General features: G+C 38.1%; 1 protein-coding gene across 1 annotated transcript in view; it reads left to right on the top strand.

The window, feature by feature from the left end:
• Positions 1 to 25,109, top strand: part of LOC132404955 (ciliary neurotrophic factor receptor subunit alpha-like) — a 318,762-nt gene that overhangs the window by 84,653 nt on the left and 209,000 nt on the right. Inside the window, exon 3 of the mRNA XM_059989574.1 lies at positions 21,108 to 21,186. Coding sequence (XP_059845557.1) covers positions 21,108 to 21,186 — 79 coding nt within the window. The remainder of the gene's footprint in view (positions 1 to 21,107; positions 21,187 to 25,109) is intronic.

Below are 25,109 nucleotides of genomic sequence, written 5' to 3'. Positions count from 1 at the left end.
CCAAAAAGCATAGAATATAAAGCATCAAACCTCAGAGTCCCTGAGCAGTCTAGGAAATGCTCAATTTAGTTCAATTCAGTTCAAGTTAGTGCAGTTGTTGGTTGACTGCAGACCACCGATCAAAATTGCACAAAATAACAATTACAAAGGAGTAACCGAAAACCAGAAGTACATCATAACATAAACTACAACAGGTCCAATCCACAAACTGGTCAATTAAACCTTGCCCAAGATCCAGAGGTCCAGCACCATGAAGCCAGAGTGAGAGACGGTCACACGAAGCCACCTCCCTCCGCAGCAGTGAACTAGAAGGAAATAGTTTGGTCAAACGTAGGCAGCACATGACAGCTTCTATCCCACTGTCAAACAGATCTCTTACACGACAAAGATGAACTCTTAATCTCTCAGTCTATTTGTCATGGCCCTTGCTCTTTGTTTGGAAACCCACACTGCAGTTACTCTATAATTGTGGGACTATATTCTGAACTAATTTTGTTTTTCATTTTGTATTATGCTGATGTACAAATATATGGAATGATCTGTCAAGATGGCAGGCAAACAAAAGCTTTTCACTGTACCTTGGTACACATAACAATAATAAACCAGTTTCCAGTGACTAATTTTTCACCAAGGCAAAATTTAGACACAAAAATCTCGAATGATCTTGTTAACAACAGCTGCAATGGTAAGGCATTAGCAGTTATTTTGACATAAGGGCAGAGGAAAGAGGATAAGGAGTGTTAGCCATCCATCTCTTCAAGGCTGAACTGACATTTATCAAGAGCACGACTGATCTTTCACCTCAGTGTATTTTCCCAATTCTTTCTCCATATCCTTTCATTCAGAGTTCCAAGTAAAATTTACTATCTAAGTATATATGTGTCACCATATACAACCCTGAGATTCATTTACTTGTGGACATACTCAGCAAATCTATAGAATAGTAACTATAATAGGATCAAAGAAAGATCAACCAGAGTGTAGAAGTGGTGGGTGCATGGAATGCACTGCCAGTGAAGATGGTAGATGTGGATACAATAAGGTCTTTTAAGAGACTCTTAGATAGGTACATGGAGCTTAGAAGCATAGAGGGCTATGTGGTTGGGAAATTCTAGGCAGCTTCTAGAGTAAGCTACATGCTTAGCACAACATTGTGGGCTGAAGGGCCTGTAATGTGCTGTAGATTTTCTATGTTTCTATGTTTCTAAGACAGCAAACTATTCAAATGCAAATATATTGTAAATAAATTGTAATTAATAACAAGAACATGAGATAAAGAGTAAAAGAGTCCTTAAAGTGAGATAATTGATTGTGGGATCATTTCAATGGATGGGCAAGTGAGCATAGTTATCCCCTTTTAGTCAAAAGCCTGATGGTTGAGGGGTAGTAACTGTTCCTAATTGGCTTAACATCCAGAAATCTATCCAACTTTCTTCTGAATGAACTCATCAACTGAGCTTCTACTGGTTTCTGCTGATGATTCACCATCATCTGAGTGAAGAAACTTTTCTTAGTCTCAGTCCTAAATGACCTATTATTTGTTCTTAATCTGTGTCATCTAGTCCTCAATGGCCGAATTCTGCTTCGATGTTTTATGGTCCTACGTCCGATCAGAGGAAATGTAAATGACTGTGCTCAAATGAAAAAGCAGAATTTTTCAATACCCCACAACAATACTGGATGATGTTCCATATGTGAATAAGTTGGAATTCAAAATTAAAAGATTGCATCTTATTGGAGAATTGCACACAGAGCTGTATTTTTTCAAAGAAGTTTGTACTGTATCACAAATCTTGTAAAATGTGGTTAAAATGCAAACATTAAATGCAGTAGGTAACTTTGATTATTCTCAGTAAGTAAAATGCAAATTGAAATCAAATCTTTGTTCTTGCCTCAACTAGCAGTTTATAGTTTGGGACATAATCTCAATATATTAAAATGCAGTTTTTACTATTGTCACATTAATCTCAAACTAAGATGGGAGATAATTAAGGCTATTTCTACAGTGACATTGCTTCACATGTTACCTGTGTGTAATAGTTACACTGACATCAGTAGATTTAAAAAGCATAGCATTATTCACATCTGTCTGCTGTGATGAGATCAGCCTAGACGGAACAGTTTTTAAGCGTCTTATGACCCTTGAATGACTCAGGCTAGACTTAATTATCTACCATCCCGGTTAAGGCAATATATAGCTGAGATGCACAGACCACAAACTTCTCTGGATTGGTCCCCAGACTATACTGTTCACTATCAGATAATGGAAGAGTAAGGTATTATAATTAGTTCCCACTGCCCCCATCCCCAATTTATCATAAAGGTAGGAAAGGGGACAGAGGCCAAGGATTTACTGTCAATAGTCATCCAAGTGACTGATGGAAGCAGCTTATGGCAAGAAAGCAGGAAAAATAAAATACAGTTCATTTCCACTTCCTCTACATCTTCAGCAGAATGTTTCTGGAACTTGTGGCCAAATACCTCACAAGAAATAGTACCTTCTCAAGAGGAAGTAAAAGCAAAATTGTAAAAGAAATTATGACACATCAAACAAACTTAACATTAGTTTGGTAATAACCGTTTCAAGGAAAAGTATCAGGTGCCGGGACCCAACTTGGGCTTGTTTCTTCTTTTTCTTTTCTTAAAGCACAGAAACACCACAAGTCACATGAAGCAGAGTTAGCTTTGATATAATATTTTGCCCATCTTTAATTTAGCACGAAGCATTAGTTGAATAATGTACTTCAGTTTAATGGATTGTCTGGATAATTTGCTATGAAAGGTCTAGGCTGTGGGAATAGAATCCTAATGGTTCTGTCAGACATTGATGGGAAGAGCATGGGAGGCCTGTGCTCTTGGAGCACTGCTAAAAGAAAATAAACCTTGTTTGCTTTTAAAATAGGATACACTTGAAACCTGGCCTGAAAGAATGTGAAAGTGAAACCAGTGTCCACGGGTGGTTGGGTCGGCAGAAGCAAGGAGACAGCAATGGGAAATATTGTGCAGGATGGTCTAAAAATTCATTAATATTGTACCAGCTGCTGCAGATATGATTTTCAGCTTATAATGCTATTATTTTAATTCTTTAGGGTCTGGGCAAGAAATTATGCTGATCTGTTTTCTCAAATTCCTTCCCTGAAAATCGATGAATGCAAAATTTGCAATCACTTAGATTAAGGAGGTGGAAATCAATTACAGTTTCTATATTTTGTTGCCACCTCTGATCTCTCTTAGACCATAAGACACAGGACATAGAAGCAGAATTAGGCCATTCAGCCTGTCAAGTCAGCTCCATTATTCCATTGTAGCTGATGTATTATCCCTTTCAACCCTTTTGGCCTGCCTTCTCCCTATAACATTCGATACCCTTACTAATCAAGAACCTATCAGCCTCTGCTTTAAATATACCCAATGACTTGGCCACCACAGCTGCCTGTGGCAATGAATTCTACAGATTTTCCACCCTCTTGTAAATGTTTGCATGGAGAATCCAGTTGTGTGTCACCAGACCAGTGGCAGAAGCTTATCAAGCACTAATTCTGTTTTGAAAAATTTAATGTGAATCCTGATAGAATTCTGTGTATAACAATCTAAATCAAGTAATCAAACTCTCCTGTGTTAATACGTTTTCCCACAGTAAGACAAATTATCGGAATTTAACATGCACCGTTGTAAGAATTGGCTGGATAATTTATATACAAATTTATATACAAATATCAATGAATTTGATTAGGTGAACTACTCAAAAGAGACACTGGTGTCAGAGTTGTGAATATGAAACAAGGAAAAGATACATAGTACAAGGGCTATCATTTTGGTATAATACTTGCATTTTATTCCATGAGTAAGAAATGTGACCGATGATGATAAAAGTGCAAAGTCAATTTAGAAATGAGACCAGCTTCAGTACTAACAAGCAGGAATAAGCCGGTCGGTGTTCAATCGCATCATCTTTACCTCAATTACATTTATCCAGTTTGTTCCACATCCTTTCCTAATAAAGAGCTGTCATCGTGATTTTGAAGATTTGCGATCATCTATGTAGACATAATTTTAAGAAAGAGATTTACAATATACCCCAGTCTCTGTGGGAGGAGGTACAGTTTGCTTTCACTTCATTTAGTCTAGCTCAACTCATATGAAAGCACCCATTGTTTAGGTTTTACAGAACAGAGGAAATACTTTCACTGTATCCATCCTTTTGTAACTCATTTTAAAGGCCTCAATCGCATCATCCCTCAACCTTCTAAACTCAAAGGAATAAGGATCAAGTCTCACTGATCTGTCTTAATTTAACTCTTTAAACCCAGGTTTGTGTCTGGTGACTAATAAGTAAGTAGTGCAAATAGAATGCAAAAAATTGTGAGGATATGTTCATCGGTTAGTTCATTGTCTGTTCTTAAAATGGTATGTGTTGTCTTCACGCTCCTGTACCTTGTCTCTGATTACAGCATTGAGAAGAGAGCATGTCCTGGGTGATGGGGGTCCTTAATGATGGATGCCAATTTCCATGCCAATCTGCACTGTGCTCCATTATCTTTTCCATGTCTTTATTTTTATGAGCCAAAACTGGATAAAAATTGGACATACAGCTGTATATTACAAACAGAATCTTTTATATAAAGGAAAGAAATAGAAAGAAAAGCAATTTAAAAATTAACTTTTCATTAAATCATAAAAGAACGATTATGGCAGAATGAAAAGGAAGATGCCACCCCCAGTGGGAGGACAACTGGCTGACAAAAGAGACAGCCATTCACAAATGAGCCAGAAATGAAGAGAATTTTTTGTTATGTTTTGGATTGCATTTCTTGATATTGTGGTGGAATACATAAATACATAAAGGAGAAAACAACAGCATATTGACATGAGAATATGGAAGCAGAACTAATTCGATACCAAATTGGCAAGCATAGGCATAAATAATTGAATAGCCTGTTTTGTGCTGTTTTATTATGCTATGAAAGTAAATTTCTGCAAAATCTTTGTTCCCTTCCCAAGAACTTGCATTTACCAGATCAGGTGCATCATTCAGGAAAAATGCGCAATTTCATCCAAACCTAGAATTTAACCCAAAAAAATCTGAATCCCGATTGAACCCAAAATCACTCCAGTTGCTCGGGGTTAATATGCCTTAGGTAAGTAATACAGTGCTGAATGGGGCAATAAAATGAGAAATAAAAACAAGATATCTGATAAAACTCAACGGTTAAAGTATTTAATATCATTCATCTGTCTTAAATTGCCCATGCAAAACCATCTGAAAATATGTTTTAGTTCTTAATTTTTGGTTTACAAACAGAATTAAAAGGTCCATTTTCAATTAGTTAGATGGCAGCTATTAGACAAAATAATGGGATTCATTTGTGAAGTTCAGCATGACTCCAGCTATAAACTATACTCCATGCGCCAGAGAAAGATTGCCATGGTTTTGATGGAACATTCGATGGGGGAGGAAGCAGGCAAAGAAACAAGCCATTGTACAAGTCCTTGCCCCTGGGTCAACAGCCTTGGCAGAATTTCCTGTCAGAAGGACTACCTCCCAATGGAGAAGGGTTGATTTTATTCAGAATCTTCAAAGTCACTATCTTCAGTCCTCTTCAGAGACTAATAATAATTATAATAATAATAGTTTATGTTTGTAGACTTTTGTTGGTGTAACCAGATGACAGTAAAAAATAGAACATAGGACATTAGCAAAATCCCCGATAAATTTAACTATCTTGGACACAGCGGACAACATTTCATTTCAGGTTCTATGTCTATACTGACATACCGTGTGAATAGGGCCTTCCTGCCCTTCAACCCAACCCACCCAGTAATCCCCCAATTTAATGCTAGCCTAATCAGAGGAGAGTTTATAATTTGTTAAGTTGCAGAGAGGTGGGGGAGGGTTGGATAGGACAAAGATAATTTCTTTCTTGATAGAGTAATAGAGGGCAATGTAGGAGGGAAGGATTAGAGTGATCTTAGAGTAGGTTAAAAGTCAGCGCAACATCATGGGCCAAAGGGCCTGCACAGGGCTGTCGTGTTCTAATATTTAAAAAATGGAACAAGTACAAACCTGACATCTAACAAAACCTTAAAATTTACTGTCCTCTCGCACTTAATTCAAGTAAATAGTATTTGGAAGAGCATTGCAATTTATTATGTAACCCCTGTACATTAAGTTATTGGGGAACTTGTTCTTTACCAATCTCATATGAATAAAGTTCAAGTTCAGTTTATTGTCATTCAACTATACACGTGTATACCATTAAACAAAACTATGTTTCTCTGGACCAAGGTACACAACACAGTACATAGTAACTCACACACATAACACACAAAGTAACATTACCACAAATAAATTAACAAATAATAAGGTGCATATAGATATAAGTTAAAAAGTAAACAGTATAATACCACTGGTGCTTCATATGTGATGAGACCATATGATGAGATTCATACATGTTGGGTGGGAGTTCAGTAGTCTTACAGCTTGAGGGAAGAAGCTGTTTCCATCCTAACAGTTCTTGTCCTAATGCTGAGGTATCTCCTGCTTGATGGTTGGTGTCAAAAAGATGGTTGGTTTGTCGGCTGGGAGGGATCATTGACAATTCGAAGTGCCATATGTATACAGTACTCCTGATAAATATCTCCAGTAGGAGGAAGACAGACACCAGTGATCCCCTCAGCAGTATTTGCAATCTTTTGTAGGGACTTGTGGTCAGATGTCTTACAATTTCTGTACTATATGTTGATGCAGCAGGTCAGAACCTTCTTAATGTTGTTCCTGTAAAAATTGTTTAAATCGGTTGGGGGGACATGGGGTAGCCTCACTCGCCTCAATCTCCTCAGAAAGTGGAGACTCTGCTGTACTTTCTTGACCAAAGAGGTGGTGTTGAGGAACCAATTGAGATTGTCTATTATGTGCACTCCCAGAAACTTTGTACTCCTAACTCTCTCCATGGAGGAGCCGTGTATATGCGGTGAGGAGTAGTTAGCCTGCACCTTCCTAAAGTCCACAGTCATCCCCTTGGTCTTGTCGCCATTGAGACTCAAGTTGGGTTCGGACTGGTCTACCAGTCACTCTATCTCCTCTCTGTACTCCGTCTCATATTCGTTGTTGATGGGTCCACCGCTACTGTGTCATCAGTGAACTTGATTATCTGGTTTGAACTGAATCTAGCAAAGCAGTCATGTGTCAGCAGCATGAACTGCAGCAGGCCACACTTAAAGGGTTTCTGACTTTGTAAAGGAAAAATTGGAAAATCTTCTCTTAAATATTTACAAAAGCTGGAAGTCCTGACTTTAAACAAACTGAAATGCATCACTTATAATTGATATTTCAAATTTGTAAACAAAAAACATTTGCTAAGACCTGTATGTATTACCCATTTAAAATCTTCTCCTGTCCCTCTACTGTATGTGGATTTTGTTATTTTCTAGATTATTAAATGATTGATCTCATACCATGAAACATAATAACCAGGACCATTTGTACCAATAACTTTATGTATAAATTATTTTCTGGCTCTACATTACATTAGAATAAAAGGCTGTAAATTTAACTTGCTGAGGAAAACAACAGTTTGTATTCATATAATATGATTAACATAATAATTCATACCTAAAGAACTCACAACAGGAAAAAAAAATCAGAAGCAACTCACCAGAAAAGAGGATACAACCAAAAACATGGCAAAATTAATAGTTCCTTCCAGTTCCTAAGGGAAAGGAAAAATGAAATTGAGAGAGTATCTTGAGGAATATAGATGGTGTAGCAAAGAACTTAATAAGATAGGAAGGGAAAATAACGAAAAATATACAAAATTTACAAAATACCTTTGGCAACTAAGATTAAAGAAAATCCCAAAACTCAGTAAGAATGGATCCCCTTAGGGGGCAAGGAGATAACAAATGTGTGAAGCCAGAGGCATAAAGTCCTAAATAAATGTTTCACCTTGTTATTCATCAGGGAAAAAGATAGGGAAATTTGTGAACTTTGGGAGGGATTCATTGATAATCTGGAGCATGTCTCAATTAAGTTGGTGTGGATGTTACATATCATGGCCATTTCATAATGCTATGGTAAGTCCCTATGGCTGGATGTTAACTATTCAGAGATACTATGGTGGGGTGGGTGGAAGATGACTGGGGCCCTGACAAAGATTTCTGCATCCCCGTTAGACATTAATCATGAGGTGCCAGAAGAATGGAGTGTTGTCTCATTACTTGAGAAAAGTAGTAGGAATAAGTCAGTTAACTACAGGCTTATGAACTTTGTGTCAGTGGTAGAGAAATTATTGGAAAAAAATTAAAGGGAATGCATGTTCATATGTATATTTGAAGAAGCAGGTTCTGGCCAGAGAGAGTCAGCATGGATTGGGGCAGTGAAATCTTGTTGCACCAACTTCATTGAGCTTCAATGAAGAAGTAACTAAACGACTGAAAAATGAAAGGTGGTAGACATTGCCCACATGGATTTTAGTAAGATATTTGTAAAGGTCCTACATGGTATGCTGGTCCAGAAGGCTAATTGGATCTAAAATTGGCTTAGTGATAGGAAGCAGATAGGAAGTAAAAGCATGACTTTTCTGCTTTGAAGACCATGACCAATAGTGTACTACAGGGATCAGTACTGGGATCCTTGTTGCTTGTGATACATTAATGACTTGGATCTGAACATCCGAGGTATACAGTAATTAATAACTTGCAGATGGGGTGAGAATTGGTGGTAATGTGATAAGCAAGGCAGGTCATCTAAGGCTGAATGGCTCATATCTGTCCTGTACAACTCTAATTCTGATTCCAAAACCTGACTGTCAGAGCAAGTGAGGGGAAGGTAACCACACTTCAGGGATGAGAACACAGAAGGGATGGCCATCACCAATGAAGCAAAAGAATTGCTGAATGCTCAAGAAGCTAGAGCTGCAAGGACAAGAAATCTCGGAATGTTGTAGGGATGGAGGTTTGCAGTAATGGTCGAGGATACTGATAGGGAAATAGATTGAGTTAGGCTACCATAGCAAGATTTTTGATTAGTTGATGTTCTTTCAATCATTCCACATGGAAAGTCAGACGAACATAACTGGAAATACCAAAATGTGGAAGTAACAAAAGATAATCAAAGCGGAAGCCTAGCTCTATATATTTAGGATTGCATGGTTCCATTTGTACATTGGCATAGTCCTTAGCGTTCAACTGGAGTAAGTGTCTCATACAATATCTACAGAGCAATCTGACAACACAGTAGACGGAGGAATGAAGAGAAGTACTGGAGAGCCAAACCTACATGCTGTTAGTAAACATATAGATCATGTTTTTGGATAAAGGTAGCAGAAGGATATATATAAATGAGAAATCAGAGAACAACACTGTGAAAAGGACACAAGACGTAACTTGAGATTTTCATAAACATGAGAGATTCTGAAGATGATGGAAACATCAACTGTTTATTCCTCTCCATAGATGTGCCTGATCTGCTAATCTCCTCCAGCATTTTGTGTGTATTGCTGTGATTTCCATTATAGACTTTTTAGGAAAGAAGGCATTTTTTTCAAATACCATCCTTGTCCATATATAATATTTTGCATTATTGGGGCTCTTTTAAATTTCTTGCCTCAAAGATGCAATTTATTGTTAAAATCTGAATAGTGTGACATCTATATAGTCAGGCTGGAAGTACTGTTCCTTTTTGACTATGTTAATGAAGAAAAAAATCTTTCCTCAATCTTTTCAAATGTTGAAGAATTTTACCTCTGCTTGAGTGAAGCCAATAGGATTTTCAATAAACACACAGTGTGGAGTCTATTTGTGTCTCTTTACCTTAACTGTAAGTTTTAACTTTGTGCTTAGTAAGGATGCTATGGCTTCTTTCCTGAGGGAGGGACATATTCAAGATAATCATAACCAAAATGACCATTTATGATTGTACATTTTTAAAAATGAACTGTGGTAAGAGAACTGTTCCTCTCTGTGTCATTCAAGTCTAGTGTAGTCATCCTATGCCTTTGACGACAGTCTTTATAGACCAAACTAAATAAAGATTAAAAGACTTCAGAAAGAAAGAGAGAAAAAAAGAAGTAAATTATAAGGATCAAGAAATGAAGGCCCCTGTTCTCCCTCAAGGCAGTCCTGATAGAAATTCTTGCTGACTTACTTTTATGACAGCAAGCTTTACATTTCTTCCATCACTTGGCTTTGAATTGGTCACAACACCATCCCTGCCCCCAGTCCAGTTTCCTTTCCTCACCTGTTCCGCTGGCACTGCTAATTGACAGATTAAAAATGAGCTCCAGGAGTTAAAATTGATTTGAACTCCCACTAACAAGGGAGGCCATGTTTGAGTTTCAGAGAGAATTGTGATGCTGGAGTACATGACTCACCCTCTAATTTAAGTTATTGACTATTTGGGGCCACATCAAACTGAAGAAATGCACATATACTTTCTATGCATATATTTTGATGCATAGGTTATACTTTGACAAAGATGGGTAGATTTGCCTTTTCAAATGAAGGCTTGGGGTTACAACAATTCCTTCCAGGTTATGTTCTTTTGTTAAATTTTACATATAAGAAAACTTGAAGACCGTCAATATAAGCTTTCACTTATATGAGAAATTTTTCATAAAATATATGCTCAGTAGACATTTTATTAAGTCCACCTGTACACCTGCTCAGTAATGCAAATATCTAATCAGCCATAGGATCAGCATGCTGACGTAGTCAAGAGGTTTAGTTGTTGTTTAGACCCAATATCAAAATGGGGAAGAAATATGATCTAAGTGACTCTGAGTGTGGAATGATTGCTGGTGTCAGATGGGATAGTTTGAGTATTTCAGAAACTGCTGATCTCCTGCGATTTTTACACACAATGGTCTTCAGAGTTTATAGAGAATGATGCAAAAAGTAAGCAAAATAAAGAATGCAGTGAAAGCAGCTCTGCGGATGAAAACACCTTGTTAATGAGAGAGGTCAGAGGAGAATGGCCGGATTGGTTCAAGTTGCCAGGAAGGAAACAGTAACTTACGTAACCACATGTTACAGCAGTGGTGTTGAAAAGAGCTCTGAATCCCCAACACGTTGAACTTTGAAGTAGATCAGCAGCAAAAAATCATGAACATATAGAAATACCTCTGCACCTAATAAAGTGGACACTGAGTGGATATTGAATAATATTTGAAGAATCCTTCAAAACTGTGACACAATGAATCCTGAAGCTATAATATTCATAATATAAGTGGCTTTTTAAGCAATATTAGGGGAATGATAGTACCTGTCACCTCTAAAAAGAAAATGTGTTCAAAGGCAGCAAGGTCAGCTAAAAAATTAATGGGATTCCAGCATTATGTAATAAAGGCAGTATTTATATTTGTATGCACATTGAATTCCCTATTTCAACTTGGCTGTTAGGAGCGGAAATCAGTTGACAAGTTAAATCCTAGCCACTCTGGTATGCCTCTATAACTTAAAGATATGAAAATTGTATATTTGAATTTTGAGGAGTGGTAATTCTAAGACCTTCAAAACTATTCCTTCCTACTGGTGAGCAATCCCTTTTCCTGCTTATTCACCATATTGTTGAATTCTTTACTCTTACAAAAATAAAACTAACTGCCTTTCCAAGCCACTTACACTTTCTGCTTGCATGTCATGTTCGGCAAATCTGCGACTCTTTGGATGTAACAATTCCGACTGACTCTTTCCCTGCACTTACTTTTTCTTTCATTTATGTATCCAGGAATTTAGCTGCTGTGGCTAACAAATTGTCAATTTTTAGCATTTATAAGCACAGAAAACAATCATTTACATCAACATGCATTTATTAGGACTTTGTAATTCTAAACCTGTTCAAAAACAACCAAACACATGGCACATAAAATGGAACCCTGTTTTTAACTTTGAATAACAATGCCTTTTTCAATGCTGCAACCTCAATATGGTTTCCATTAGAGAATATTAATAAGAATTATATTTACTGCTCTATAGTGGGTTTTAAACATCTGGAAATTATCAGCTGGAAAGGAGGCATGTTATAAGCCAGAACAGATATATCATATCACTTTTGTCATTTTTCTTTTTTTTCTCATGGAATACTATATAATCAATATAAATATCTCCTTGCTTTAAGTGAAGCATGGTGAGTCTTTCCCTGGGCTAAGGAACACATTAATACCACAGCCTTCTCTTAATCACTGCAGCCCGAATGGAAGTCTCTTCTGCATAATGCTGCAAATCTGTCAGGAACTTCTCAGCTGCTTCTTTTTTATTGATGTCTCCGAGGATAACAGTAATAATCTTAAAAATTAAACCCTAACTACAGCTTGAAGAGCTGTGTAATAAGGCTATTGTAAATAATTCAAAGAAATATATAGTAATTATGAATTATAGCTATTTCAGTTGTGTCTCCTTTTAATAATTCATGTACACTTAATTCACAGGATCTTCATTTTGATTTTATTTATGATTTAGTTTAAAATAATTTCTCATTTTGTATATTTCCATTTCCAAAACTTCCACCATTGTTCTTTACTCCTGAGGGTATTAACTTTTGTTGCAATTCCATTTCCGCGGGCACCAGCAGCTCCCAATACATCAACCATTTTCGATAGGTTAGCTTTGACGTGCTTTTTAACTGCAGGAGAGGCACAGCTGCGGTGAAACTACCCTCAGCTGTTATTCACGTCACGTGCGATTTCTGGTCTGGCCCAGCAGATAGCCTTCAGGAGCAGAGGTTGATTTCTATTCAGCCCACAACTCCTAGGTCTCAGAGCACTAAGATTAATTGTGCCATTTGAAGCTTGGTTAGTTGACATGCAATACACTGTGACTGAGCTGGTTGAGATAGCTAAGCCACAAAGTGTTGTTGCTGCATTTAGCTATGCTCACGAGAGAAGTTCACTTGCTTCTTTTTCATATCCGTTTGTGAATCATTTTGCCTTCTTCATAGTTCATATGTGAAAGCTCAGAATCAGGTTTATTATCACTGACATATGTGATATAATGCATTGTTTTTTGGCAACTGTAAAGTGCAATACATTACTATAAATTACTGTAATAATGCATAATTTATTGATTCATTCAATCCATGACAAATAAGTTGTATAAAAAGAGAGCAAAATAGAGAACAGTATTCATGGGTTCATGAACAGTTCAGAAACCTGATAGTGAAGGGGAAGAAACTGTTCCTAAAATGTTGAGAGTGCATCTTCAGGCTCCTGTACCTCCTCCCTGATGGTAGTAATGAGAAGCAAGCATACCCCGGATGTGAGGGTAGTTAATGATGAATGCTGCCTTCTTGAAATATTACCTTTTGAAGGTGTCCTCAATAGTGGGGCAGCTAGTGACCGGGAAGGAGCTGACTGAGCTTACAAACCTCTGCAGCTTTTCCTGATCCTGTGCATTGGAGTTTTCATACCCGCTGTTGATGCAACCAGTCAGAATGCTCTCCATGATGCACCAGTAGAAATTTTGCTAGAGTCTTTGGTGACAGACCATATCCCCTCAAACCTCTTAATATCATAATATAAGCTCAATAGCATACAGAGAGATAAACCAGGGCTTGAAGAGTTATGAATTGTGCAACTTGGTTCAGGGTCTCGTCTCTTTAGAACGTTTAGGAATGATCAAATGGAATCTAAAATGATAAAGGATTTGATAGGATGCAAACAAACGATATACTTTTACAGGGCAAACCGGAACTAAAAGTCACAACCCACAAAATTAAAGTCAATGAAATTAGGAGCTTTCAAAAATATAAAGGAAGTATTAAATCACTCTCTCATCCTTGAGACTGATTGGTTGGATTAGCTGAAATTTATAAAAATAACAACAAAGAAATTTTACATGCTGAGTAGCTGTAGTTCAAAAGCAGGTGAATTGGAGTTGAGGTACAGGTGAGCCATTGCCTGTTTCATTGATAGACAGAGCAGGAGTTAAGGACTGAATGGGCTGCCATTCATATGATTACTGCAGAACTGATAGATGGTTAACTCACTCCAAAATTAATATCAAATCAACTTCTGAACTGGGTATGACAAATAGTCTAACAGTGATTCATTGTGACCTGGCCAACAATCTTCTCTCTTTTAAAATGGCTAATGTGCTGTTGGAATAGAACTAATTCAACAACGAAACAAACTCTAGAGAAACAAACTCTAAGCTCATTTGGGATTAAATCAGTCACACCTCCAGATGCCCACATTGACTTGAAAGTCCTTTGAAATAAATTAGGTTTGACAGCCTCATCTTACGCTCAGTACCCACTTTATTAGGTACACCTGCTTGTGAATACAAATATAGTACCTAATCAACTAATCATGTGGTAGCAACTCAGTGCATAGAAGCATGCAGATATGGTCAAGAGATTCAATTAATGTTCAGACCAAAGATCAGGATGAGGAAGAATTTGATCTAAGTGACTTATATCATAGAATGATTGTTGGTGCCAGACAGGATTATTTTGAATATCTGAGTAATTGCAGATCTTCTGGGACTTTCTTGCACAACAATCTCTAGAGTTAACAGACAATAGTGTGAAAATTAAAAAAAAATGTCAAATGAGCAGCAGTGTTGTGGGTGATAATGAGAGTGGTCTGAGGAGAATGACCACCAGACTGGTTCAAGCTGACAGGAAGGCAACAGTAATTCAAGTAACCACACATTACAACAATGGTGTGCAGAACAGCATCTCTGACTACACTGCATGTCGAATCTTGCAATGGATGGGCTACAGCAGCAGAAGACACTAAGGATACCTCCTGTACCTAATATAGTGGCCAATGACTGTAGTTCCTATTGGGAACAAACCCATAATGTAGATAAGATCCTAATTAAAAACTAATCACAAATAAATTGTAATAGGAGTCTGGGGAGATTGTGTTTGACTTGGGAGTTAGAAAACAGTATTTTTCAATGTTGGAAGTACTACATTAGGACAGAATAGAGTAAAAACTGGCTTTAGAAATGGACACTTTGGGCACCACAAGACCAAATCTGCATTCATTTGGAGTTCCAAACCTGTTCAACTTTCCAGAGCTACACCCACGTCCAGTGGTATGAAAGAACCCACAAAGGCAATCTTGAAGGAGGTCCTTATCTACCTTCTGGATAATTATGGATTATTTCTTCTGGCTGCTGGTACAAATTTTCACATTTTTTTGTTTTTAACATTCATTAAAAGCACATTGGATGTGGATTTGCTCGTGCCAAAGTATTTTATTGGTGACCAAAGGGCGTGTGGTCGAATCAGTTGCACATATGAGAGGCCTTGAAAGGTTTCTTCTTGGCACTGAGAATGAGTGGAAAATGTAGATGCTTTAAGGACATTTACGAAGCTCTTAGATAAACTCAGGGATGATAGAAAACTGGAGGGTTAAGTACGAGAAAAGGATTCAATTGACCTCAGAGTAGCTTAAAAGAAAGGCACAACATCATAGACTAAAGGTCCTGTACTGTGCTGTAACGTCCTATGTACAAAGGGCTGGGTGGCTGGAAGGACCTGTTACCATGCTGGATCACTAAATATTTTTTAAAACAATCATATATCTGGAAAATCTCTTGCTCTGGTGGGATATAGAATATCTCCCTTCCTTCTTACATCTATTCCATCCCGGACCCCTCAATCACATCCACTATCAGCCATTCTTAGCTTGTTCCCAGGTTAGCTTTCACATGGAATGATTCCCTACACTGCTCCACTTACAATGCACCTTCCCTTTAAGAGCGGCATATTACCTTTAAATGGTACCTCACTTTTTTCATATATTGTTTGTTTTGCATTATTTTTAATCATACTATTTAATATACTTACTGTAATTGATTTACTTACTTTTACTTTCTCTATCATCATGTATTGTACAGCTGCAGCTAAGTTAACTAACTTCACGACAAATGCTGGCGATGATAAACCTAATTCTGATTCTGATTTGGCACGTTAGTGACAGTATTGGATTCCCTCTAAAACTTGCAGCCTATAACAACTTTATGAGATTATTAAAATTTCTCAGTCTCTGCAACGGCACTCATGCCACATTATGAGATTGCTGGTTCAAGCAGAAATCACTGGGGACAATGAGAAATTACTATCACATTTGCATTCCTTTCAAATGTTGTAGATTAAGTTTGCAATGCAATATTCATGCATATTTTGAGAGGATAACAAAGCTATCCCTAGAGGTGTTTTATTCCTTTATAATTCATCAAGACTGGAGGTCACTAGATAAAGAGAGTGAATTAAGGAATATCTCTTGCACAAAGCTACGATAATGAAAAAAAACTGAGGCACTGCACTGCGTCTGCCTGGAATTCCATTCCCTTTCAGAACAACCTAATTGAGATCATGAAATCAAGGACAGGGTGTTAACCTCATTACATAATGGGTGAGTTTAGAAAAGTCCAACTCTGTTAAAACACTTTATCAGTGCCAGACTGTTTTGCACCAAAAAGTTATTTTTCATAATAGGTAAATTAAATTCTTGCACCGTTGCTCCTGAATAATAAATATGTAAATGTAAGGATCTTTATATTGAGAAGTTATTAAAACCACCCTGAATGCCTGTAAGAAGTGCTAGTGTTCTGCATCATGACTCTGCCAATGATTAAGTTGACCTAATTTAACATAAAAATGTATCTTAATAAATAAGCTCTTCTTGTTAAAAAATGAATGAGGGTACAACATGTGGGCCCAGGTAAAAAAAAACAGCAGTTAAGAGTGAATATAATCCAGTGGTCAGATTGCAGCATTCCAGAAGTAGTTTGAACCTTAGTCTTCACATCCTGCTGAGTCCCTTTACCTTGTCATTTGAGACCTGTTTTTTTTGTGTTGTAACCATTTACATTTATCCTGCTATTTCAATTGCAACTGAAACTAGGGCTCCGAATGAGCCACAGTTTAAATTTAGGATCATTGCGTCAGATTAAACCATATGCAAGAGACAGCAGATGTTGCTTCTATGGTTTTCATCTTTTTTTTAAATGATATTCTCTCTAGGTGGCTGCAGTTAATGTTCCCTTTGGCAGTTAGCAGTTTCAATGCTGTAATTTAATGCTTCACAGACTGGGCAACACATGAAACAAATTTTTGTTTTCAAGAGAGTTCTTCACCTCACTCTTCATTATAATGCATGACTAATTACATCATCGCACATCTACCTCATCTGTTTACAACGCTGTTGTTATATTGATTTCCTGCCTACTATTTATTTTATTTAGAGATACAGAGAGGAACAGCCCCTTCTGGCCCGACAAGCCACACCATTCAGCAACCCAGCCTAATCACAGGAGAACTTATAATAACCAAATTAACCTACTAACTGTACATCTTTTGACTGTGGGGGGAAACCGAAGCACACAAAGGAAGCCCACGCGATCATGGGGAGAACATACAAATTCCTTACAGACGGCGCTGGAATTGAACTCTGAAATCTGCTGCTCCAAGCTAATCAATCTGCTACCATGGCAGCCAAGCAAACGAGCTTCAGGTGAAGCTCAAAATCACAGCCATGGCATTTCCCCACTGTGTAATGCCAGATAAGTACTGAGCACCAAACGATTGCAACTCTAGCGTCCTACAACAAGCAAATGTTTCCTGTCATACAACGGATAATGATTCAAATTATTTAATAGAGAATGACTCGTATGGAAAAGCCATCAATTTGCAGGACATTTATGAGGGTACTTCAGCTTTAACATGCACATATCTGATTTATGGGTGTGAGCCTGACCTGTCCCTAAATCCTTACCCTAACCCTAACCCTGAAATGGGTTAACAAATTAGGACTTCTAAATCAGTTATGTGCATGTTAAATCAGGGCAGAAACCTGAAATAAAAGATGTTAAATTCTCTGCCTTGTTGGACTCATTAAAAAATATGTTTAATTGAATCTTCAAACTCTGGAAAGTATTTTCTACTGAATCACAGCAGGTTAGCAGATGTTAAACATTATCAATTAATACAGTACTCATTTTCTCCCAAAGAATACACATAACATTTATATTCCTAAGCTTATAGCTAATGCAAATTCCAGGATCTTAAGCCTTAAGAAATCACTTAGTACATCATTCTTTTTTGTTCAGCCAAAAAATGGCAAAATTTACTATATGTGGTATTCATATTGTTATTGAAGAATTCCTTGTACAATCAGCAGCTGCTTTAGTAGGTACATCTGTATAACTACTCGTTAATGCAAATATCTCATCAGCCAATCATGTGGCAGCATCTCAATGTGTAAAAGCATGCTGAGGTTCAGTTGTTGTTCAGAATGGGGAAGAAATATGATCTATGACTATGGAGTGATTGTCGGTGCCAGACGGGATGGTTTGATTATCTCAAAAACTGCTGATCTCCTGTGTGCTGATCACACACAATAGTCTCTAGAGTTTACAGAGAATAGTACAAGAAACAAACAAAACAGTGAGCATCAGTTCTGTGGGCAAAAATGCCTTGTTAATGCTTGTTAATGAGAGAGGTCGGAGGAGAATGGCCAGACTGTTTCAAGCTGACAGGAAGGCAACAGTAACTCAAATAACCACGCATTACAAGAGTGGTGTACAAAGAGGTATCTCTGAATGTACAATACATCAAACCTTGAAGTGATGGGCTACAGCACCGGAAGAGTATGAACATATACTCAGTTGCCACTTCAATAGGTATTACACAATAGATTCAGAAAATACCTGACAACAGGTATCTTTCTTCCATTAATAAATAACATGGGAAAAAAAGAGATAATTAAAGTGGGTTCCTTCAACTATTAAATATTTCCACATGAAATTTGTTTAGGATTATGAGTCGAGCAACAAGATTTAAGCTTACTGCTTCTATTAATATAATTAAAATGTTTCCATGTTTGATGCCTGTTCTCGCGGGTGCCATGTTAGCATAGCGGCTAGCACTACACTGTTACAGCTCAGGGGTATTCTGGAGTTTGGAGTTCATTTCCAGTGTCATCTGTAAGGAGTCTGTACGTGCTCCCTGTGGAATGTTTGTGTTTTCCCCTGCTGTTCAGGTTTCCTCCCACAGTCCAAAGGTGTACCAGATAGATTAACAGGTTATTGTAAATTGTCCTGTAAATAGTCTAGATTAAATCCAGTTTGTTGGCGGTTGATGAGGCAGCATGGCTCAAAGACTTTATTGCTAAATAAATAAATATATTTACAGTGCAAGTGTTATTGTATTTTTGTATCTGGGCAGTGGGCAAGTTATTCTTTAATGCTTTAGGATCTTTGCTATCTTGCTCTCTCTTATTATTTTCTCTTTTTATCTTTCTTTCCCAACCTGAGATACAAAATGGTGGAGGGTATTGGGGAATCATCACCAACTGGAAAGAGATTAAGCTAAAATTCTGAATTCTAAACCAGCAATGCTAAAATCATTACCTGCCTTTATCTCAAGAAGACCAATCTGATGCATGCACTGCAACAGTTTATTCATTTTTTTCATAGTGTTAGTGATGTAATGAGGTAATCCATTCCTTAGAAGACCGTGGTCGCCTCGATCAAATGATAGTTTCAGGGTTGAGGAGGGTGCATTTTTAGTCACATGAAGTTACTGCAACTCCAGAGGCCATTCAGCCCAATGGGTACATGATGGACTGTAGAGCTGTAATGCCATCAATCACATTCCTCTTCTCTTTATTTCCCTGTGAGCCTGCGATTTGTTTTCCCTCACACAACCATCATTTGATTCATCTTGCTATACACCTACATTAAAGTGGAATTAACAGTAGCCAGCATTTCACCGCGAAGGATAGCAGACTGCCCAGCGGTTGCATATTCCTTGACGGCAGCATCCAAGGTCAGGACTGAATGTAACTGCAACTGTAACTGAAACTGGTTGTAACTGCAACTGCCGTACGGCAGTCTTAGCTGCTGCATCACGGTGTTATCAATCATGGGATGATGAAATAAAGATAGACAATTGCAAGTGAGTACCAGTCAAGCGCAATCTAATTAGGAAGCCATGTTATGTTTGGTGCAGAAAACGTGGCAACACCTGTGGTCTGTCCTCAGCATAATACTCTTATTTGATTTGATGCAAATAGCGCATTTCACTGATGTTGTGATGTACGTTGTGATGAATAAAGCTAATCTTTCACCTTCAATCTTTAGCTGTAGAACATACTCTGAAATGTTCCCACCCTTGTTCTTTAAACTAATATACTTTCTTGTGATGGAGCTTTAACAACACTGTTGGATAAGAAATTCTGTGATTCTGACTAACAGTGATGAAGAAACACTTTAAAGGCTCAAAGAGATAGTGATAATGTTGCTTCTGTAGTATTCTTGTCTTTGATTAATTGTACCTTGAATGCTGTGGTATATCTTGCAAATCATATGCATTGTGGCCAGAGTTTGACACTGGTGGATGGAGCCAAATGCAGAGTCCAGTGGCAGGAATGTCTAGCAAGTGAATTGATGTGTCACATTGTTGGAAACCTGGGACTCTACTTCCCATACACTTCTAACCGTGTGGCCAGATTCTGCTCCATCTGCAAGTTTGCAGACAATACCACTGTTGTGGGCCGCATCTGATGAGTTAGAATACAGGAGGGAGATAGAGAGTACAGAGACATGGTGCCATGACAACAACCGTTCCTTCCATGTCAACAAAGCTGGCCATTGATTGGTTGTAGAAGCAGTTTCTTTGAATTCCATTCCAATCTGGGATACAAAACAAATTAATAATTCCAAAAACAATGGTAACATTTGATTGTTCATAAACCTTGTTCAAATATATTTATTTTAAAAATTATTCTATTAGAATTTGATTATACCTGCAATCAAAACCTACAAGAAATGTTTAAAAAATATGGGTTTACGTTAATCCCAATGAGGGTCAGTGGATGTGCTGTCTCTTCAGCCAAATGACTCTACATTTCTACCCGTCAAGTTGTCTCATTGTCTCAAACTGAGGTTTGTGTTAGTACTTAGAATCATGAATGATGACAGATTGAATTGTTGGTTTGACTTTGGATCCTGGGGTTGGTACAGGCAAGTCTTTAAGAAGAAGACGTGTTTGGTGTAAGAGCGATGCTCACACACATTATGCTTCTTTGTAGATTAAGAATCCCAGCAGCTGTCTTTCTGATTGATGTTGATGATTTCACTTGTTTTCTTAACAGATGGCAAATATTGTTGCTTCTGCCTACTGTGTGGTGTTTGCCATTCTGCTGGCGCATACGCGAAGCCACAGCGGGTCAGGTAAGTTGGCAAGCAAAGAATTTCCTTTCACCTTCTGATTCACGCACTTTCCGTTAGCCTATTCCACCCCAGGCAGAAAGAAAAGAAATCAAAGAATTTCAAATTGAATGCCTAATATCCTCAATTTTTCCAGTAAAATAACATATGCTTTTCCTGATTTTCTTCTTTCCTGGATGCATGCTGGGAAATCTCTAATTTGCTAGACTTTGAAAATAAGCATAAGAACCCAGGAATGACAGGAAGGTTATTCAATTACAAGTGGAGCTTTAATGCTATGTTCTCTTTAATGTTGTGTGCCACAAGTGAACTAAAATACCTATTATGGTGTCTAATTTAGGAATAGATGGTACATTGGTTACATCAGAAACAGTAATGACTGTAAGTACGGATTAGCTTTATTTGTCACATGTATATCAAAACTTACAGTGAAATGGATAATTTATGTCAAAAACCAACATCATTTGAGGATGTGGTGGGGGCAGCCCACAAGTGTCACCATGCTTCCAGCACCAACATAGAATACCCACAACTTACCGACCCTAACCTGTATATCTTTGAAATGTGGGTGGAAACTAGGGCACCCAGAGGAAACCAACACAGTCATGGAGAGAAACATACTTACCCGTCCTTGTATTAATACCTAAACTGGAAGAGCAGGAAATATTCTTCTCATACGGCCTGGGCACAGTGGCTCAATGCTGACCTTCTACACAGAATGGAGATAATGGAACAGTACAGGCCCTTCAGTCCACAATTTTGTGCTGACATTTTAACCCACTCTAAGATCAAACTAATGCTTCCCTTGTACATAGCCCTTGGTTTTTCAATTCTCCATGTGCCTATTTAAGCGTTTCGTAAATGTCCCTAATGTATCTGCCTCTACCACCATCCTGGTTGGGTGTTCCATGCACTCAGCACTCTTTGTATAAAGTACCTACCTCTGACAACCCTCCTATACTTTCCTCCAATCAGATTAAAATTAAACTTCCTTGTACTAACTATTTCCATTCTTGGGAAAAGTTTCTGGCTATTCACTCAATCTATACCGAGCTCAATATTCCAGATATGTTTCATAAAGCTGTAACATAACATCCCTGCTCTTATATTCTGTCCCAGCTAATGAAGCCTAGCTAGAGTGTGGCACTTGCTTAAATAACAAATAATACATACCATATTATTAAAATAGTGTTGTAGTGTTTTTAATTATACCTGGAAGTATAAACAATAAATAAGAACTCAGAATTTTCTTTATTGCTCATAGTTCTCAGGCCAGGAAACTATAGTCTTTCTTGTCTAGGATAGGAGAGACAGTGTCCAATAATTTTGGGTTTGGCAATGTGGCGTATACTGAGGAAATGCAGAGACAGATGTGTTGGATTCTGTTACTTAGGTCAACATAAACTTATGAAGGCTATCATATAAGTCCAAAATTCATCTTCAAAATGTAGTACCTCAAGAAGGAGGCATCCATCATTAAGGACCCTCACTTCTTCTCATTACTACCATTGGACAGGAGGCACAGCAGCTTAAAGATCTACTCTCTACATTTCGAAGCAATTTCTTCCCTTCCACCATCAGATTTCTGAATGATCCTTGAACCCATGAATACTACCTTGCTATTTCTCTATTTATTTATTGTCTGTTTATTTATTTATTTATTATGACATACAGTAATTATTATGTATTGCCACAAAACAACAGCTTTTGTGATTCTGATTCTGATTTTGATTGATAGCATAAGATTTAGTGCAGGAGTTCCAGTTACTCTTCTTTTGTGGAGTCTTATATTTTAAGAAAACACATCTCTTGAAAAATCTCCTGTGTTCTCTGTCTGTTTATTTTGTGATCAGTAGAGGGACTAAACACTGGTGCAGGGTGAAGAGCAGCTACTCCATAGCTCCAGAAACCTGGGTTTGCTCCTGACCTTTGGTTCTGTCCATGTGGAGTTTTCACATTTATCCAGTCACTACATGGATTTCCTCCTGGTTTCCTCCCACATTCCAAAGATCTCAGGGTTGTAGAATAATTATTGCCACTACAAAATGCCCCTCAAAATCTAAGTCAATTTATTATCAGAGTACAGATGCGTCACCAAAGTTCAAACGTAGGAAGTTCAAACTAGCCTGAGATTCATTTTCTATGGGCATTCACAAGAAGTACAAAGAAACACAATAGAATTTATGAAAAAGGCGCACACAAAGACTGACAAACAATCAATGTGCAAAAGAAGACACATCGTGCACACAAAAAAAATACTGTAAACATGAACATGAGAAATTCTGCAGACACTGGAGATCCAGAGAACTATGTACAAAGTACTGGAGGCACTCAGCAGGTCAAGCAGCATTTATGGAATTGAATAAAGTGAGGACATTTTGGCCCAAGACCCTTCTTCAGGACTGAAAGTGACAGGGGAAGACATCAGAATAAAAAGGTGGGGGAAAGGGAAGAAGGATAGCCAGAAGGTAATAGGTGAAGCCAGGTAGGTAGGAAAGATAAAGGGCTGGTGAGGAAGGAATCTGATAGGAGAGGACAGTGGGCCATAGAAGAAAGGGAAAGAGGAAGAGGCCCAGGGGAATTGACAGGCAGATGAAATTAGGTAAAAGGCTAGAGTGGGGAATAGAAAAAGAGGGGAAAAGAGGGAAAATGAGTTGTAGTGTCCTTGAAAGTAAGTCCATAGGTTGTGTGTGAAATCAGTTCAGTGTTTTGGTGAGTGAAATTATCTACACCAGTTCAGGAACATTATGGTTGAAGGGTAACAACTGTTCCTAAACTTGGTGGTGTGGGACCTAAGGCTCCTTTACCTCCTTCACAAAGGTATCAACAAGAAGGTAGCATGAGTGTTCGAATCTGAAGGAGGAAGGAATTGATAGCAACATGGTGAACATAAGATAAGCTTGGGTAACATGGAGGAAAGGATGCCTAATAGTTGATGAAGATTTTATGAACCAGAAGTACTGACTGTGCTGTTGTCCTCTATGACACTCTAAGTACCAAGAAAGAAAAGCTCTCAAGTAAAGCTGGAAATTCTCACCCTTATCTGCAGCCAAATGATAGCAGGAGAAGGGCTGGTAGGCACTGTTAGAGTAGCATCGGCATATAAGTGAAGTACATTTTGTGAATGGTACAATTAGGCTGAATCCAGGCTGGAGGAGTAATGTTTCATATTCCATCTGGATAGTCTCCAGCCTGATGGTATGGCAATCAATTTGTAGTACCCATTCCCCTCTACTTCCCACCTTCAGCCTTTATTTGTTTTCCTCCTATTCTGGTGGACCTCTTCTCTTCTCCTCACTGCCCTCACCTCCTCCTTGTTCTCCAACACGTTCCCCTTATTCCATGGTCCATTCTCCTCTCCTATCTTTATTCTTCAGCTCCTTACCTTTTCCACCTATCATCTCCCAGCTTCTAACAACATCCTCCGTCACCTCCCTACCCACCTTCCCCCTCATGTGGTCTCATCTATCACCTGCCAGCTTGTACTCTTCCCCCTCCCTCCACCTTCTTATTCTGGCTTCTGCCCCCTCCCACTCCAATCCCAATGAAGGCTTTTAGCCTGAAATGGCAACCTTTTATTTCCCTCCATAGATGGTGAATGAGCCGTTGATTTCTCCAGCATTTTGTGTGTGTTGCCTAGGAAATGAATGTCTGGGGAGTGGGGTGCCAATCAAGTTGACTGCTTTGACTGGCTAGTTTCATTGTTCTGGGAAAATTGATGGATATACACTTATCCAGGCATCTGTAGAACATCTGACCTCACAATGTGGTCCTGGCAGACCTACCTGGCCATCAGCAGGCAGATTGCTGGGGAATAAATGTGCAGAGTAATACTGTTGACAACAGTTTCCATCACTTTGCTAATGAGGAAGAGAAGACAGATGGTGCAGTAATTAACCAAATTGGATTTGTCCTGCAGGACATAA

The sequence above is a fragment of the Hypanus sabinus genome, chromosome 14, assembly GCF_030144855.1.
Source record: "Hypanus sabinus isolate sHypSab1 chromosome 14, sHypSab1.hap1, whole genome shotgun sequence".
NCBI classification, from domain to species: domain Eukaryota; kingdom Metazoa; phylum Chordata; class Chondrichthyes; order Myliobatiformes; family Dasyatidae; genus Hypanus; species Hypanus sabinus.
The sequence above is the reverse complement of the archived record's forward strand: the minus strand, read 5'-3'. Positions and strand labels throughout refer to the sequence as shown.